The sequence below is a fragment of the Ctenopharyngodon idella genome, chromosome 9 (genome assembly GCF_019924925.1).
Source record: "Ctenopharyngodon idella isolate HZGC_01 chromosome 9, HZGC01, whole genome shotgun sequence".
Taxonomy (NCBI): Eukaryota; Metazoa; Chordata; class Actinopteri; order Cypriniformes; family Xenocyprididae; genus Ctenopharyngodon; species Ctenopharyngodon idella.
Genome location: NC_067228.1, coordinates 28147928 through 28162308, shown reverse-complemented (window position 1 = coordinate 28162308; position 14381 = coordinate 28147928). Strand labels below are relative to the sequence as shown.

The 14381-nt window shown below is 39.1% G+C and overlaps 1 protein-coding gene across 4 annotated transcripts in view; it reads right to left on the bottom strand.

The window, feature by feature from the left end:
• Positions 1–7329: 7329 nt before the first annotated feature.
• epsti1 (epithelial stromal interaction 1) overlaps positions 7330–14381 on the bottom strand; it is a 29023-nt gene continuing 21971 nt past the window's right edge. For all 4 annotated transcript variants that reach the window (XM_051905081.1, XM_051905078.1, XM_051905077.1 and 1 more), the window contains 2 exons: positions 12673–12851; positions 7330–7802 (listed from right to left, as the gene is read on the bottom strand). In XM_051905081.1, coding sequence (XP_051761041.1) covers positions 7672–7802; positions 12673–12851 — 310 coding nt within the window. In that variant the 3' untranslated portion in view covers positions 7330–7671. The remainder of the gene's footprint in view (positions 7803–12672; positions 12852–14381) is intronic.

Sequence of the window (14381 nt, the reverse complement as noted above, 5' to 3'; positions counted from 1 at the left end):
GTCCTGTGCAACTTCTAAATTAAGTCACTGAGTTTATTTGGTGGAATGTTTTCGGAAAACCGTAGAGACCTCTGTTTTTGTGTTCAAGTTAGTATGTGTTTTATTTTCATCTCAGCTACAACAATCGTAGCAACCTACGTGTTTTGGAGCAATATTTATTTATGATAATCTACAGACATATTCTAAAGTCATACAGAGAACAATATGTTCCAGAAAGAAAAAGTTACGCTACTGTCTAAAAGTGGGGTAAGATTGTTTTTTTTAAAGAAATTTGTTCAGCAAGGACAAATTAAATTGAACAAAAGTAACAGAAAGTACATTTACAATGTTACAGAAGATTTATATTTCAAATTCTTTTGAACTTTCTATTCATCAATGAATCCTGAAAAAAATGTATCACGGATTCCACAAACATATAAAGCAGCACAACTGTTTTCAACTTTGATAATAATGAGCAGCAAATCAGCATATTAGAATGATTTCTAAAGGATCATGTGACACTGAAGACTGGAGTAATGATGCTGAAAATTCAGCTTTGCAATCACAGGAGTAAATTAGCCTACATTTAAAAATGTATCCAAATAGAAAACTAATTTTACATTGTAATAATATTTTACAATATTACTGTTTTTACTGTATTTATGATCAAATAAATGCATTTGTGTACATGAGAGACTTTTTCATAAAATCTTACTGACCTCAAACTTTCGAACGGTAGGCTGCTGAATCATACAGTACACGTGGTTCTAAAAAACCTTAGAAAGCACCTCTAATACAGAAAAGAAGAAACTGGTCTAGTTTTAGCTCAAAATTATTACACTGACAAAATGAATATAATGCATGCATTTTTAATCACAAAGTGGTATGCATTTGTTAAAACTGAATTGCTTAAATGAGTGCAGAAATGTCCTCAACAAATGAATAATCATGGTTCATTCCTTTTGAATGAATTTTCCCTGACGTTCTTCCATGACCTGGATGTTATTTTTCCAAACAAAACAAATATTCTCCGACACATCATCCACCAAAATCACAGACAGCCACTGAAAGCACTACTCTTCTGTTGTTGCTTCATCTTCAGCTTTGTTGTGGCCTTTAATTAAGCGGCAAGCAGTTTGTTCTGCCCCCAACAGAGTTGCCGCAGAACAGCGTGTTGGTGGTTTTCAGCATGGGGTGCTTCTCCATGGGTGGGAGGAGTGAATGTCGCCTCAAATCTACTGGCAGAGGAGGTCAGACAAGTTCGAGTGACATGCAGGCCTGGGGCAGAGGAAGTTCATCGGGGCATGGCGTAGCTCAGATCTTGTGTTACCCGTGAGAAGCCAGAGAGAGTCGGAGGAGGATGTTTTTTCCAGAGTGGGCTGTCAGAACGCCAATCTGTGGGTATTAGCAGAGAGTTTGTAAGCAGGCAGAGCAATTGCTTTTGCTATAGTTTTGGGTTTTGTGCCAGTGCCAGACCAGAGAAAGCAAATATTTTGCTAGTCTTGCAGCTGTGCAGGTTCCATGTAGAGTGACTTCAGTTTGGAAAAGGGCCAAGCCTCAGCGGGGAAACGGTCAAGATAAAAAACGCTCCAGCAAAACAATATTGGCCATAATTAGAGTGTTAAATCACATGGGCTGTGAGGACTATGAATGGCGTCAGCGCCCTGGTCTATCTCTCTCTTAAGGTCCCATCAGGACAGAAGAACATCATCGTAGTGGAATACAGAGCACTCATCGCTACTCAGTCTTTCCTCAAGCTGTTTCATGACAGTTAGGCCAACATGGTGACAGATTTCCGACCAGTATGCTGTATTTCGGCTTCACACCCTCATGACGGCTTAAACATTTGGGATATAATCTGTCATATCATCACTGTTGATGCTGCTTCCCAGAGTTTTCATTGTCAACTACTTTGGCAGTTTTATTTCTTAGAGGTTGTTCTTTCATAGCTCCAGAGACTTCATGCAATACCTCAGGAGACTTAATGCAGTTCTAAGTCATGTCTTATTTAAGTATGACATTTTGTCTCAGATGTCTTTTCTAAAATGTCTTAATAAACACAATCAAAACAATTTGAAATACAGTACAGTAAGAGAGCTATACAGCTTGGTTTTATAAGGTGTTTAGGCACTGGTCAAGACATGCCATCAAAGGCTGGTTTACACTTTTTTCCAGCAGGAAGTAAAGTATATTCAGATAAATTACTTTTGGAGAAAAAAAGATCTAAACCATGAAAATGAAAGCTTGTAGATTACGAAAGCCTGTAGACTGATTTTTATGTGAATAACTTTTTGTTGTGAAAATGAAAAGAATGTGACATTTATTCAATGGCAATGTTCAATAACACATGAAAATACAATGTTGAGGATAATGCAGAAAGAACCATTCTGTACTGTAATGTCAATGTGTCATGCAAAGAAAAAGGATTAATTCAAACTATAGTCTCACATAATCAGATCCATATAGTCTATAAGTTGCGTCCCATTTCAAAGGCTGCATCCTTCGAAAGCTGCATTCATAGTGGCACAACGAAGGCTGTCCCAATTCCAAAGGTCCTTTGAATGCGGCCTGCTTCGTTTCCCGGGCCGTGAAAGATAGAGCGGACGAATCCTTTGCAGCCCAAGATTCATTGTGATCCATTGACTTAATAGAAAATGCTGGATTACACTTTTAAATGTAAGTAGGACTTCCTAGACCTGTGACATCTCATGATTTTGATGACGCCAGCCTGTGTGTGTTTTTCTGGCAAGACTCAACATGAAGATGAAAGCGCGCTTGCCCGGAGACGGACCTCGAGTGACATTCATTGAGTAAGTGGACTGGGTACTTCTTCAGTGTGGATCCCCCTTCACCATTGGTGAGAGCGAGAAGGATTATTAAGAGCAAGATCACACAGTCCATGCATGCATGCTGCACCCGCAGGCATGCGCCCAGCGGAGCACAATATTGAGCCCACCAGTGCCGGAGCCTGCCAAGACAACACTGCCGAAGCCCAGCAAGGATTTTTTTTCCGCCAGAGCCCACCGCAGACCCAGCAGCCAGGAGATCCAAGTCTGAACAGGTGCATGAGTCAACCCCCATTTCCTTCACGGAGCTAACCCATGAGGCCACAGTTGTCCCGGAGCCCAAGCCTGTTAATAAGTCTGACCAGGTATGTGAGCCAATCCCTTTATCCGTTCCTCTGGGGATATTAATTGAGTATGAGGGGTTATGAGTGTGCATAACACGAACCCTAATGAGCGAGTTGAGGAATACAAAAAGATCAGTCTGTTTTGTCGTCCAGCCCCAAGACTGTTTTGTCATGCTGTACCAAATCTGTGTTTATGATGCTCCCACCCATCGTCCCAACTCCCACCTCCTCTGCCTGTCCCATATCGGCCAAGGAGGCCATTTCTGAAATCTCTGCCTGTCTTGCCTTGGCCAAGGAGGCAGTTTTTGAACTCTCTGCTTGTCCCGTATTGGCCAAGGAGGCCGTTTTTGAACTCTCTGCCTGTCCTGACACGTCCAAGGAGGCCATCACATAACCCTTTGCCTGTGTTACATAGTTCTTTGGCCCTGTCTCCTCTGGCTCCATTCAGCCCTTCAATTCCACCTAACAGCTTGGATACACCTTGGGCTTCCTGTTCGCCTGCTTCACCCTGGTGTGTCGACCCCTTAGCTCCACCTCAAACCTCCAAGCCCATCAATCCACTTCGGCCTGTTGACCAGTTGGCTCCACCTTGGCTCCTCACTCCCTCAGCTACATCATCATTATGGCTCCTCTGGGCTCCCTCATCCCTCCGACTCTGCCTTGGTCAGTTGTCACTATACGCTATATGCCTATACGCTACGGACTTCTGGGCTGTCGGCTTTGCCTCATCCCTCCACCCCTCCAGCTCAGTCAGGCTCCTCCTTCCCTTTGGCTCCGCCTCAGTCCTCCTTTGCACCAGCTCTGCCTCAGTCCTCCGGCACCCTGGCTCCACCTCGGACGCTCGTCACTGCGGCTCCATCTTGGCCTTCTGGTCCTTCAGTGTTGCCCAGTCTCCACCTCTATCAGCTCCGCCTCAGGCAGTTATCTCCCTGGTTCCACCTGGCATCTCCACCATGGCTCTTCCCTCCTTTGACTCAGTTGTGGGCCCGCATCCTGTTGCTCCTGCTGGGGGTTACTCCCTGGCTCCTACCCCTCTGTGGTTGTCGATTCTGCCAGCTCCGTGTCCTCCTACTAAGCCCCCACCCACCCTCCTCTGTTGGACTTTAACCACAAGCAGTTTTATATATATAATTTGTGTCCTTTTAACAAATAACTATTAGACAAGACAAATTTCCACAGAGTGTTTGGCACAACAGCATGCCATCTATATAAAATGTCAACCTTGTTACCATGAATTAATTTAGTAAACCATCGATAATTGAAAAATGGATATTTGTAGAAATGTCAACATTAAATTAATTCTCTTTCATTATAGTATCATGACCTTGAGCACAATGCGTATAATGTCAAGTTAGACCATAAAACTGTCAACCCTGCTACCTTCTAGGCTGGTTAAAGCTGTTTGTTTAGGGAGTATTCCTGCTTCAGATGAATTACTTTTGGGGGGAAAATGGAGCTAAACCACAAACAGTTCCATATATGATTTTGCATCTCTATAATAAATCACTTCAGCATAATAGCAGGCTGTCTATTCATTGTCAACTACATAGTGCTTTGTATTACAAACTTATCTACCATCACTCATATAAAATGAATCACTCTTTGGCATGATTTCCCAATGCTTAATCATACCGTATTGAAGCAACTATTTCAAAGGCTCCCAATTCTCTGTGGAACTGTAGTGTATGTAAATATTTTTGTGCTGTAACTAGTTTATTTGTTTGTTTGTGCCTGCGCGTGTGAGAGCGAGTGAGGATTGTCGGCGCTGTCAGCCAGCAGCCAAGGCGTGCCTCAATAGCCTGTCTCGTGGAGCCCATTTTCCCCAGGAAGCACTGTGACTCAGTTGTGGTTGACTGTGGAGATCTCTACATGTTACAGCCCTGCGAGTGGCATGTTTTCCTAGTTCACTTTGAGGTCCTCTTCTGTCCCAAAGTATCCTCTTCCCCTTCTAACAGATGAGATGGCTAATATTTCAGTCAGCACACAAGCAAATGTTTCACACTGTATGTACAGTCTTTGTGGAAAACTGACGTGGTCCCTAGCGATAAAATCTTTTGCAGGCGCAATCGCTTCAGGCCTGTGCAATCTCGCCTGTTTTATTTTTCTATACAGCTAGGCTGCATTTCATGACTCATTCTCTCAGACAAGACCTTGGAATAATAAAAGTGTGAAAGGGCAACTTGCATGAGTCTTGAACTGAAACCTCACAATGCTTGGAAAATGGACAAAGAGAAAAACAAAAGGGGTAATTTCATAGAGAATCAATATATTTGTCTTTTCGACACCAATGGATAATGGACCCCAGATCTGCTGGGTGTATGCTGTGGTTTATTGCTGTCTGTAGATTTTATTATTTTTCCCCCAGAATTCTTGGGTGATATGGGTAATGCTGTGACCTAATTCTGATGGGGAACCACCCACAGGAAATCCCCCAGAATGCTGCTGAGGTAATCAGGGTCTTGCAGACCTACCAGTAGTTCTGATTTGTGGGTCATCAGAGTTGTGCGATATGACGTTGTAGAATGATCCCTTTTAGTTTCATTGACCCAGAACAACACCTCTCGGAAATGTTTCTTTGTATCGTGTGTCAGAAACAACAGTTTCTTTTGAGTTTGGGTTACCTTGGGAACCGCTCTTTCCACAACTACCTCTCCACCCCACACACAGGAAAACACACTCACAAAAAAAGTGCTCATCAAAAGACAGGGAAGCTGTCACAGGAAACGGCATGTTTAATACAGCGAACACATTTACATGAGAAACTGTTCCTGTGCAGGACCACGACTGATCGTGGTTCAACAAAAACACAAGGTAGCTATGTTATTGCTATAATCACACAGAATCTACCACATTATTTTGTTTACTAAGCAGGGTAAAGATCTTTTGAAGATCAAGAAACGGTGTCATGGGATGTAAAAACAGATGTTCAGCTAAATTTTGGCCACATTTGAATCTGAACTCCATGAAATAGTCATCTGTCCTTCATATAGGCTACATATATGTAAATCGACTTTAACAATGAATAATAAGGTGCCGACTTTTACTGTGTGTTAGTTTAGGCACTTTTCTAAACGCATCACCACATTTTTTTTTCTTTCTTTTTCTTCATGTGGACACTTTTTGAATCTGATCCCACTCTTGTTTTCAACTTCTCCTTGCTACTGTACAGTACGTAAGCAAATATGTGCACAAAATACATAGAAGATAGCATTTTGTTGTTGTGAAATTCAACTGTAAAACTGTCAACCCTGTTACCATCAACCCTGTTGCCTTTCTGATTACATCACAACTTTTGTTAATAAATAAACGAATTGTAAAATATATCAATTCTAAAACATTAAAATTGAGGATAATAATAAAAAATAAAGATGACACAAACACAGTTTTTTAAAGATAGATTTTTTGAGTTTTTGCTTTTATTGAGATGACAGGACAGAAGAAAACTGACAAACTCGCCCGAAGCACAAACGCGCTACATGTCGTTTCCGACAACATAAACACAATTTATTAACAATTAAACACATTATTTATCTTAAATAACATTTAAAATCTTAATGTTTAAAGCAGGACCCATTTCATAAAATGTTCCTTCCATTAGCTCATGGTTAAATCTGCTGAATAGAGTGCAACAGTGCCTGTTCACTTTTTCTATGACCTTCTCATTTGATTCTCATTTGTTTTTCCCATATGGATTTAAAAAAAACCTCTTCATTAAAAAGTTATGTGATGAACCAAACCAACCAGCTACAAGGTAAATCACAACATTACATTCTTTGTTTGAAAGTTAAAAGGATTTGCAAATTGAACAAAAAAAGGTACAAGACTGTATACTTAACTATAAAATCATAAGTAATGTAGTTTTTCACCAGGAATTCCACTGTTAAACATGATTATTTTAAAAATACATTGAAATAATGTGGGCTGATGGCTTCAACAAAAGAATATACCATTGATTAACAATCTTGTAGCTCAGAGTAGGTTTGTCTTTAAAGGTTTATAAGTGAATCAATTTCTCTATGTTGTGACTGTTGCGCACTATTTCACATAAACAGAGGCAGCCTTTTTAAATTCATGTAGAGATCTAGCATGAGCCTATACAGCATTCAGGAAGCTAATGATCTGTATGATGGTTTGGTTCTTCACTGTCCATCCCTATTGTGGATGAGTTCAGAATTCCTCTAGTCCTATACCTCATTATAAATTAGCCTTTGGATTTTGTGAATGCACATCATTTACATCATTTAGTCTGTGAACTGTACTCATGGGATCCATAAACGTTCCCACAGCAGACTCAAATCTTGATTTATTGTTTTGATTTCTTTTCTCTGTGGCTTAGTGTCAATCCATTTTATGTCAGAACAAAAATAACTGCACAAACTAAAAAAGAAGTTTTTGTTTCAGTTCAAAGGACACTAGAATGTTTTGTTAAAGCTCAGCGCCTTCAATAATTAAATGGACAGTTCACACAAAAAACATTATTTACTCACAAAACAACATTTGGGTGTGTAAATAACAGCCGAATTTTCAGCTATCATTCAGCACCACACACCACAAGTGTTTATTTACACATTTAACAGCTCATATGCTTGCTGGTAATCACCATTACACTGTTTCACGAAGTCTTCCAGCATATCTCTGTCATAGTATGGAAACCTATTCTGAAGTTTCATCAGGTTCCATATAAGGTCAGAATCTACAAGAAAAACACAAACAAACTGTAAATGTACAGTAGTTTAGCTAATATCTTTATAGCACTAAAGCAGAATCACTCTAGGTTGGCATTTCCATGCACACCAGGCTAAGAACAAGTGCGAGGCTGCCAAAAAATTATGAGCAACATGGTCACTTGTTCCTAGAGACACAGGCACACATCTCTCCAATAATGTGCAGCTACGCAGCGCAAGATTGACCTCCCTGCTGGTTCATCTGGTTCATGGAGCAGGACAGACAGGGTGGGAGAACTCGTCTCCACCGCAGTGCTTCTGCCAGCCTGTTCCGCAAACAACGGCATCTTGATCCCACACTAAACCACACACTAATGGACAAAACTAGCACTATGGCAGACAGATGTCCCATACACACAGATCCTAGGAATGCCGGATATATAGGAAGGCCGTGATTGGACACAAAGGCCCCAAATAATGCAACAGAAAATCTATTAAATTGGGAAAACTGTGAAAGGATAGTAGAAAACTAATTGAAACCGACAGAATAAGTGGCGTTCAATGCCGTTGGCAGACGCTCAGTTGAAGGCATACATTTTAACGCTATAGGCTTTTACTCGAACCAATGCCTTGCTAATGCTTTGCTTTACCAGTTGAGCTACAGGAACATAATTGAAGGTGAAGTGTGTATTTTTTATCTGAGTTTAATATGAAGAGTCAACTGTAAGTAATCTATTCGTTGGTTGATTTATGGGTGGAGTTGTTTGGAAAATGGAAGTCATTATTTTTCCAGTTAAATTCATTGATGTTAGATGTGCAGAAATAATACACTTCACCTTTAAGAACAATGCTAAAATTACTAAGATATTAAGTCATGCTATCTGAAGAAAAAAAGAAGCTTAAAATAAGAAGTATCTGCCAATGGGTTAAGACAAAGGCCACGTTCACACAGCAGCAGAATAAGCCTGTCACACACACAAGCTACAGTACATTCACATTGTCAGTTTTTGGGATTGACAACTGAATTTACTTACAGATTTGAGTCTCGAAATGTCCCGTTCAAACAGCAACGGGAGTCAAACCTGTATTCGATTACCAGTAACCATAGCGACAGTGACCAAAGTAATATCAAAGATGGCGACGTCTATAAAGCTGAAGAGTCTTATCACTTTTGATAAGTTCATCCATCAAATCTTCATTAACCGACAGCAGCTTTTATATATGGTGGAGAGCAGAGCATTTGAGTCGCATGTAGAACTCAAAACTGACAGGAGCAGCACTGGTGGACAACAGTGACCGGATCTAAAACCTTTTGATGATACACAGCTCATATCTCCGTCGCTGTAAGTTACTGAAAGTAAAACCACACACGAAAATCCCCAACACGCGGTAGACACAGGTTTGTGCTGCGCAGAGCAGTTTTCTTTCACTGTATGACTTGACAGAGTTGTCCAGTTCCGTTCACACAGCATGGGTTTTCTGATTGATTTTACAGGTGTGAGTTCGGTTATAGAAGTGGTTGTCACTCCCATAACTAATTCAAATACAGGACTGACAACTCACTTAAAGGGTTAGTTTACCCAAAAATGAAATTTCTGTCATTAATTACCCTCATGTCGTTCCAAACCCGGTTTGGAGAGTGTATCAACTGCCAAAGTCACGTGATTTCAGTAAATGAGGCTTACATCATAAACATTTCGAAATTTCAACGGTTCACGTGACTTTGGCAGTTTGATACACACTCCGAACCACTGATTCGAAACAAAAGATTCGTAAAGCTTTGAAGCTTTATGAAGCAGTGTTTTGAAATCACCCATCACTAGATATTGTTGAATACAATATTGTTGGATTCTTATTTTGTTTTCTTGGCGCACAAAAAGTATTCTCGTCGCTTCATAACATTAAAGTTGAACCACTGTAGTCACATGAACTGTTTTAAATATGTCTTTAGTAACTTTCTGGGCATCTGAAAGTGTTAATTATCTTGCTGGCAATAGAAGCCTCACTGAGCCATCGGATTTTATCAAAAATATCTTAATTTGTGTTCCGAAGATAAGCGAAGGTCTTACGGGCGTGGAACGACATGAGGGTGACGAATTAAAAATTTTATTTTTGGGTGAACTAACCCTTTAATTTTGATTAATTTGTCATAAAACAAGACTTAATATCTTAGGTCATTTAGCATCTCATGTAAATGTATCTTGATTTAAGAATGTTTAGATATTTCCTACTGGAAAATAAGACAAATACTGAGAAAGAAAATTTTGCAGTAAATATACAGCTTGAATTTGGTGGATTCAGTGGTGTGGTTAAACAGAGAACGCTTAGTAACTCATCCTTCAGCCTGAGAACTGTACTCATGGAAGCATCATAAGCCAGGGCAGGTCCTATCTCTACCGTGAGTAAGCCGAACCGCAGCCAGACGAGAGGTCATTCTGAGACTCTCTTGGTTCGGAGACAAACACATCTAATGTTTCTGGTAATCAGAGACAGAGGTGTGAGTTTGAGAATCGGAAGACCTGGCTGACCCCAAACCTCAGCTGAGGATACAACCTTTGGTCCTTGCCGTGATTCAGATGTAAGTGATGCTGAACACACAAACATAATGTGTCATTAGGCATCTGAGAAGATATACAGACGGTTTCAATGTGAATGGCACATTAGTCCCACACCATCACACAGGCTCTGCAGATGGGAAAGCTGGCCGTTACAGTCACACCTCTTGGCAAAAAAAGGTGAAGAACTCCACATATGGAGTTAGATTCAGGCTCAATACTCGGACCATACATCATTTCCAAATCCCACTTAGAAGGCTGAAACATTATGAGTGAATCATACAAGTTCCATGCCTGTTTGTCAGAATAGAATAAACAATAGTTTTTCATACACTGTCATTCTCAGATATGAAGCAGATTTAGTATAAGATTGTATTTATAATTTTTGGTTTTAAAATGATCAATCCATCAAAGAAGAAATGTAAACTCTGTCATTATTTACTGCTATTTTTTTCCTCAATGAAACACAGAAGAAATTTAGAGAAATCTTTACACAGCTCTTCCAATACTCCAAAAAAAAAAAAAAAAAAAAAATTTCACCATAAAAGCACCATCAATGTTAATTACTACGAAAGGCCTAATCACTCCAATATAAATGTTCGGCGCAAAAAGTCTGTCAGATTTTTGCATGCGATTCATTCATTGACAGTAAATTGTACTTTTATAAAAGTGGAATAACTTGTTTACCAAAAGCACAAATCCTATTGGATGGCCAGATTTCAATGGAAAAGAGATTATACCCCTTTCCAAAAAAAAATAAAATAAAAAATCTGTCGCATTGACGGCATGCAAATGTTTATGTCGGTCTGAACAGACACATTAATAGCCATTCATTTAAAGAGGTCATGAACTGCATTATTTTATTATTTTAATTTAGAAATAAAAGGCATTTTTCCTTTTTGAACACTCTGTTTTAAGGGGCGTGTCTGCTAACAGATTATTGTCATCCTACTAAGATAAACAATGTGAAGTTGACTGTTTAGTCACTGGTTTGATTTACTGACAATAAACGATTTTAAGACAAAGAACATCTGACTGTACATGAATCATTACATATCAGAATGGTCACTAGTGATTTTGGTTAGACACATAATCTGTACATATCAAACGAAAAAAAGTGTATTTGATTTGAGAGCTGTAAAATCTTTTGCATGGTTGATTTGATTTTAGATTAAATAATGACTTCTGTTCCTCACACAAAAATTTGGCTACAGAAGACTTGGAATATGGTGCACAATTCATATGGACTGCTTTTTATTGTGCTTTACTTTTCGGAGCTTGACAGACATACTGTATGAACTGTCTTTTTATGGAAAAGAGCTGCATGAAGAGTCGCTTTTTTCTGTTCTGCAGAAAATATAACACACATGAGGGTGTGTAAACACTGACTGATTTTCAGTTTTAGATTAACTATTTCTTTAACCCACACTGGAGCAATGCAAGTCTGAAGACAGCATGGCACATTCCCAAGTAATGACAATGCTGCCAGACTGGATCTCGAAGAGCTAACCAGGGTTTTAGCAGCAATCGCAGGCATAAATCAGTCTGTTGTCAGACAGGCATGCCAATGATTCAAGCTTCTCCAAGGTTAGATGAGTTTACTTTAGAGTAGGCCTCAATTTGGACCTCAAAACAATCTGGAGGAAAAACACATCAACCATGCAGCTCAGTGATAATGAATTTGCTAGTTACTGGCGCATACTGTAATTGACATTAAAGGGATAGTTCACCCAAAAATGAAAATTCTGTCATCATTTACTCACCTTCAAGTTGTTCCAAACCTGTATGAATTTCTTTGTTCTGCTGTACACAAAGGAAGATATTTAGAAGAATGTTAATAACAGATGTTAATGTTGATAACAGATCTCGCCCCCCCCCCCCTATTGACTACCATAGTAGAAAAAAAATACTATGGTAGTCAATGGGGGGCGAGATCTGCTTTGTTACAAACATTCTTCCAAATATCTTCCTTTGTGTTCACCAGAACAAAGACATTTTTTTAGGTTTGGAACAACTTGAGGGTGAGGAAATGATGACAGAATGTTAATTTTTGGGTAAACTATCCCTTTAATCTCTCATAACTCAGGTAGTTCGTATATACAGGGACATCTAAGAGTATCACGTGTCAAGAGTGCTGGGACATTTTTTTATTTTTTATTTACACAATATGCTATGCTGTCCGGCACCGGAGGTGAGAGATCTGTTTAATATCACACACATGTGGAAGCTTTGAGACTCGAGAGCTCGACGCAATGGAGACGTTTCCAGAAGTGCTGTGAAATGAAACAGACCTAAACACACACAGTGCCATGGCGGATGCATATAAATCTTGTTTAAGACTCACCATCCTCCTCTGCACTGTCTGTATGGACCTGTGATGGGTTGGGTACTGTGGATAAGGCTGTATCCTGTGGTTTGTCATCATCATCCAGCCAGTCATTACTGCTTTCAGGGGTTTGGGTCACGGGTTCAGACACCCTACCTGAACTTCTCTCCAGACGGTCTAGAAAGGCCAAGTTCACCCTGAAGAGAGCCAAACATCATCAGAACATTTCACAACTTGTTCCGAGCAATGAAATACTCCTACTTCATTAGAACAGTGGGACTTTAACGGTGACCATGGTGAAATCACAAATGAATCTGTAAGTAAAAGAAACATTTTATGATTTTGGAAAATTTTAAATAAGAACTGTTATGGAATTTTGCACTATTTCTAGGTTTCTACCATTGTGAAAAAGAAGTGTGCTTAATTGTACTGAATGAGCACTGGTAATGTACTTCAAATATTCAAATCTTTATTTGCAGAAAATATAAAATTAAGGAAATAAAAGCCACTTAAGTGACCTTAAAGAGAGTACACTTTCATGACAATGTTTCTTAAAATTAGGTTTTACTTTAAAGTACATTTTACATCATGTTTTAATATTTTGTTGTGCTTTAAAGTACACTTATTCTGATGTGTTCACTAATATGCTAAAGCAGACGTAAAGTACTTAATTATAATTTTAACTGTAGCGTGTTATTTGATATACTAAACGCAACTTGCCCTGACTTGTCTTAAAATATGTCAGTGTCATTGTTTTATCTTGAGACAAAACAATGTCACTGACATATTTTAAGATATGTCGATACAAGTAACTTTCAGTTAAAACAGTTCAAACATGCATTTTAGTCTAGGACTTGATTAAAGGCTTAGTTCACCCAAAAATGAAAATTCTGTCATTAATCACTCACCCATAAGACCTTCGTTCATCTTCGGAACACAAATTAAGATATCTTTGATAAAATCCGATGGCTCAGTGAGGCCTCCATTGACAGCAAGATAATGAACACTTTCAGATGCCCAGAAAGCTACTAAAGACATGTTTAAAACAGTTCATGTGACTACAGAGGTTATAAAGCGACGAGAACACTTTTTGTGCGGCAAAAAAACAAAATAATGACTTTCTTCAACAATATCTAGTGATGGGCGATTTCAAAACACTGCTTCATGAAGCTTTGAAGCTTTACGAATGTTTTGTTTCGAATTAGTGGTTCAAAGCGCGTATCAAACTGCCAAAGTCACGTGATTTCAGTAAACGAGGCTTCGTTATGTCATAAGTGTTTCGAAATTTCAATGGTTCACCACTGGGAGGCATGACTTTGGCAGTTTGATACATGCTCCGAACCACTGATTCGAAACAAAATATTCGTAAAGCTTCTAAGCTTAATGAAGCAGTGTTTTGAAATTGCACATCACTAGATATTGTTGAATAAAGTCGTTTTTTCTTTTTTTTTTGTCAAGATGAACGAAGGTCTTATGGGTGTGGAACGACATGAGGGTGAGTAATTAATGACAGAAATTTTAATTTTTGGGTGAACTAACCCTTTAAGCCTTGTCTGTGAAACTGGGGGATAAAGATGTACTTAACTCCTACTTAAGTGGGTCAAAAGGACACTGTAATTCATCTAATTGCATTTAATATAAATTTAAACTATAAAACACTGTGTTTTAATTGCAATTAACATGCATTTAAGTCCTTGAAAACATTACATCCAGTTCACACTTAAGTA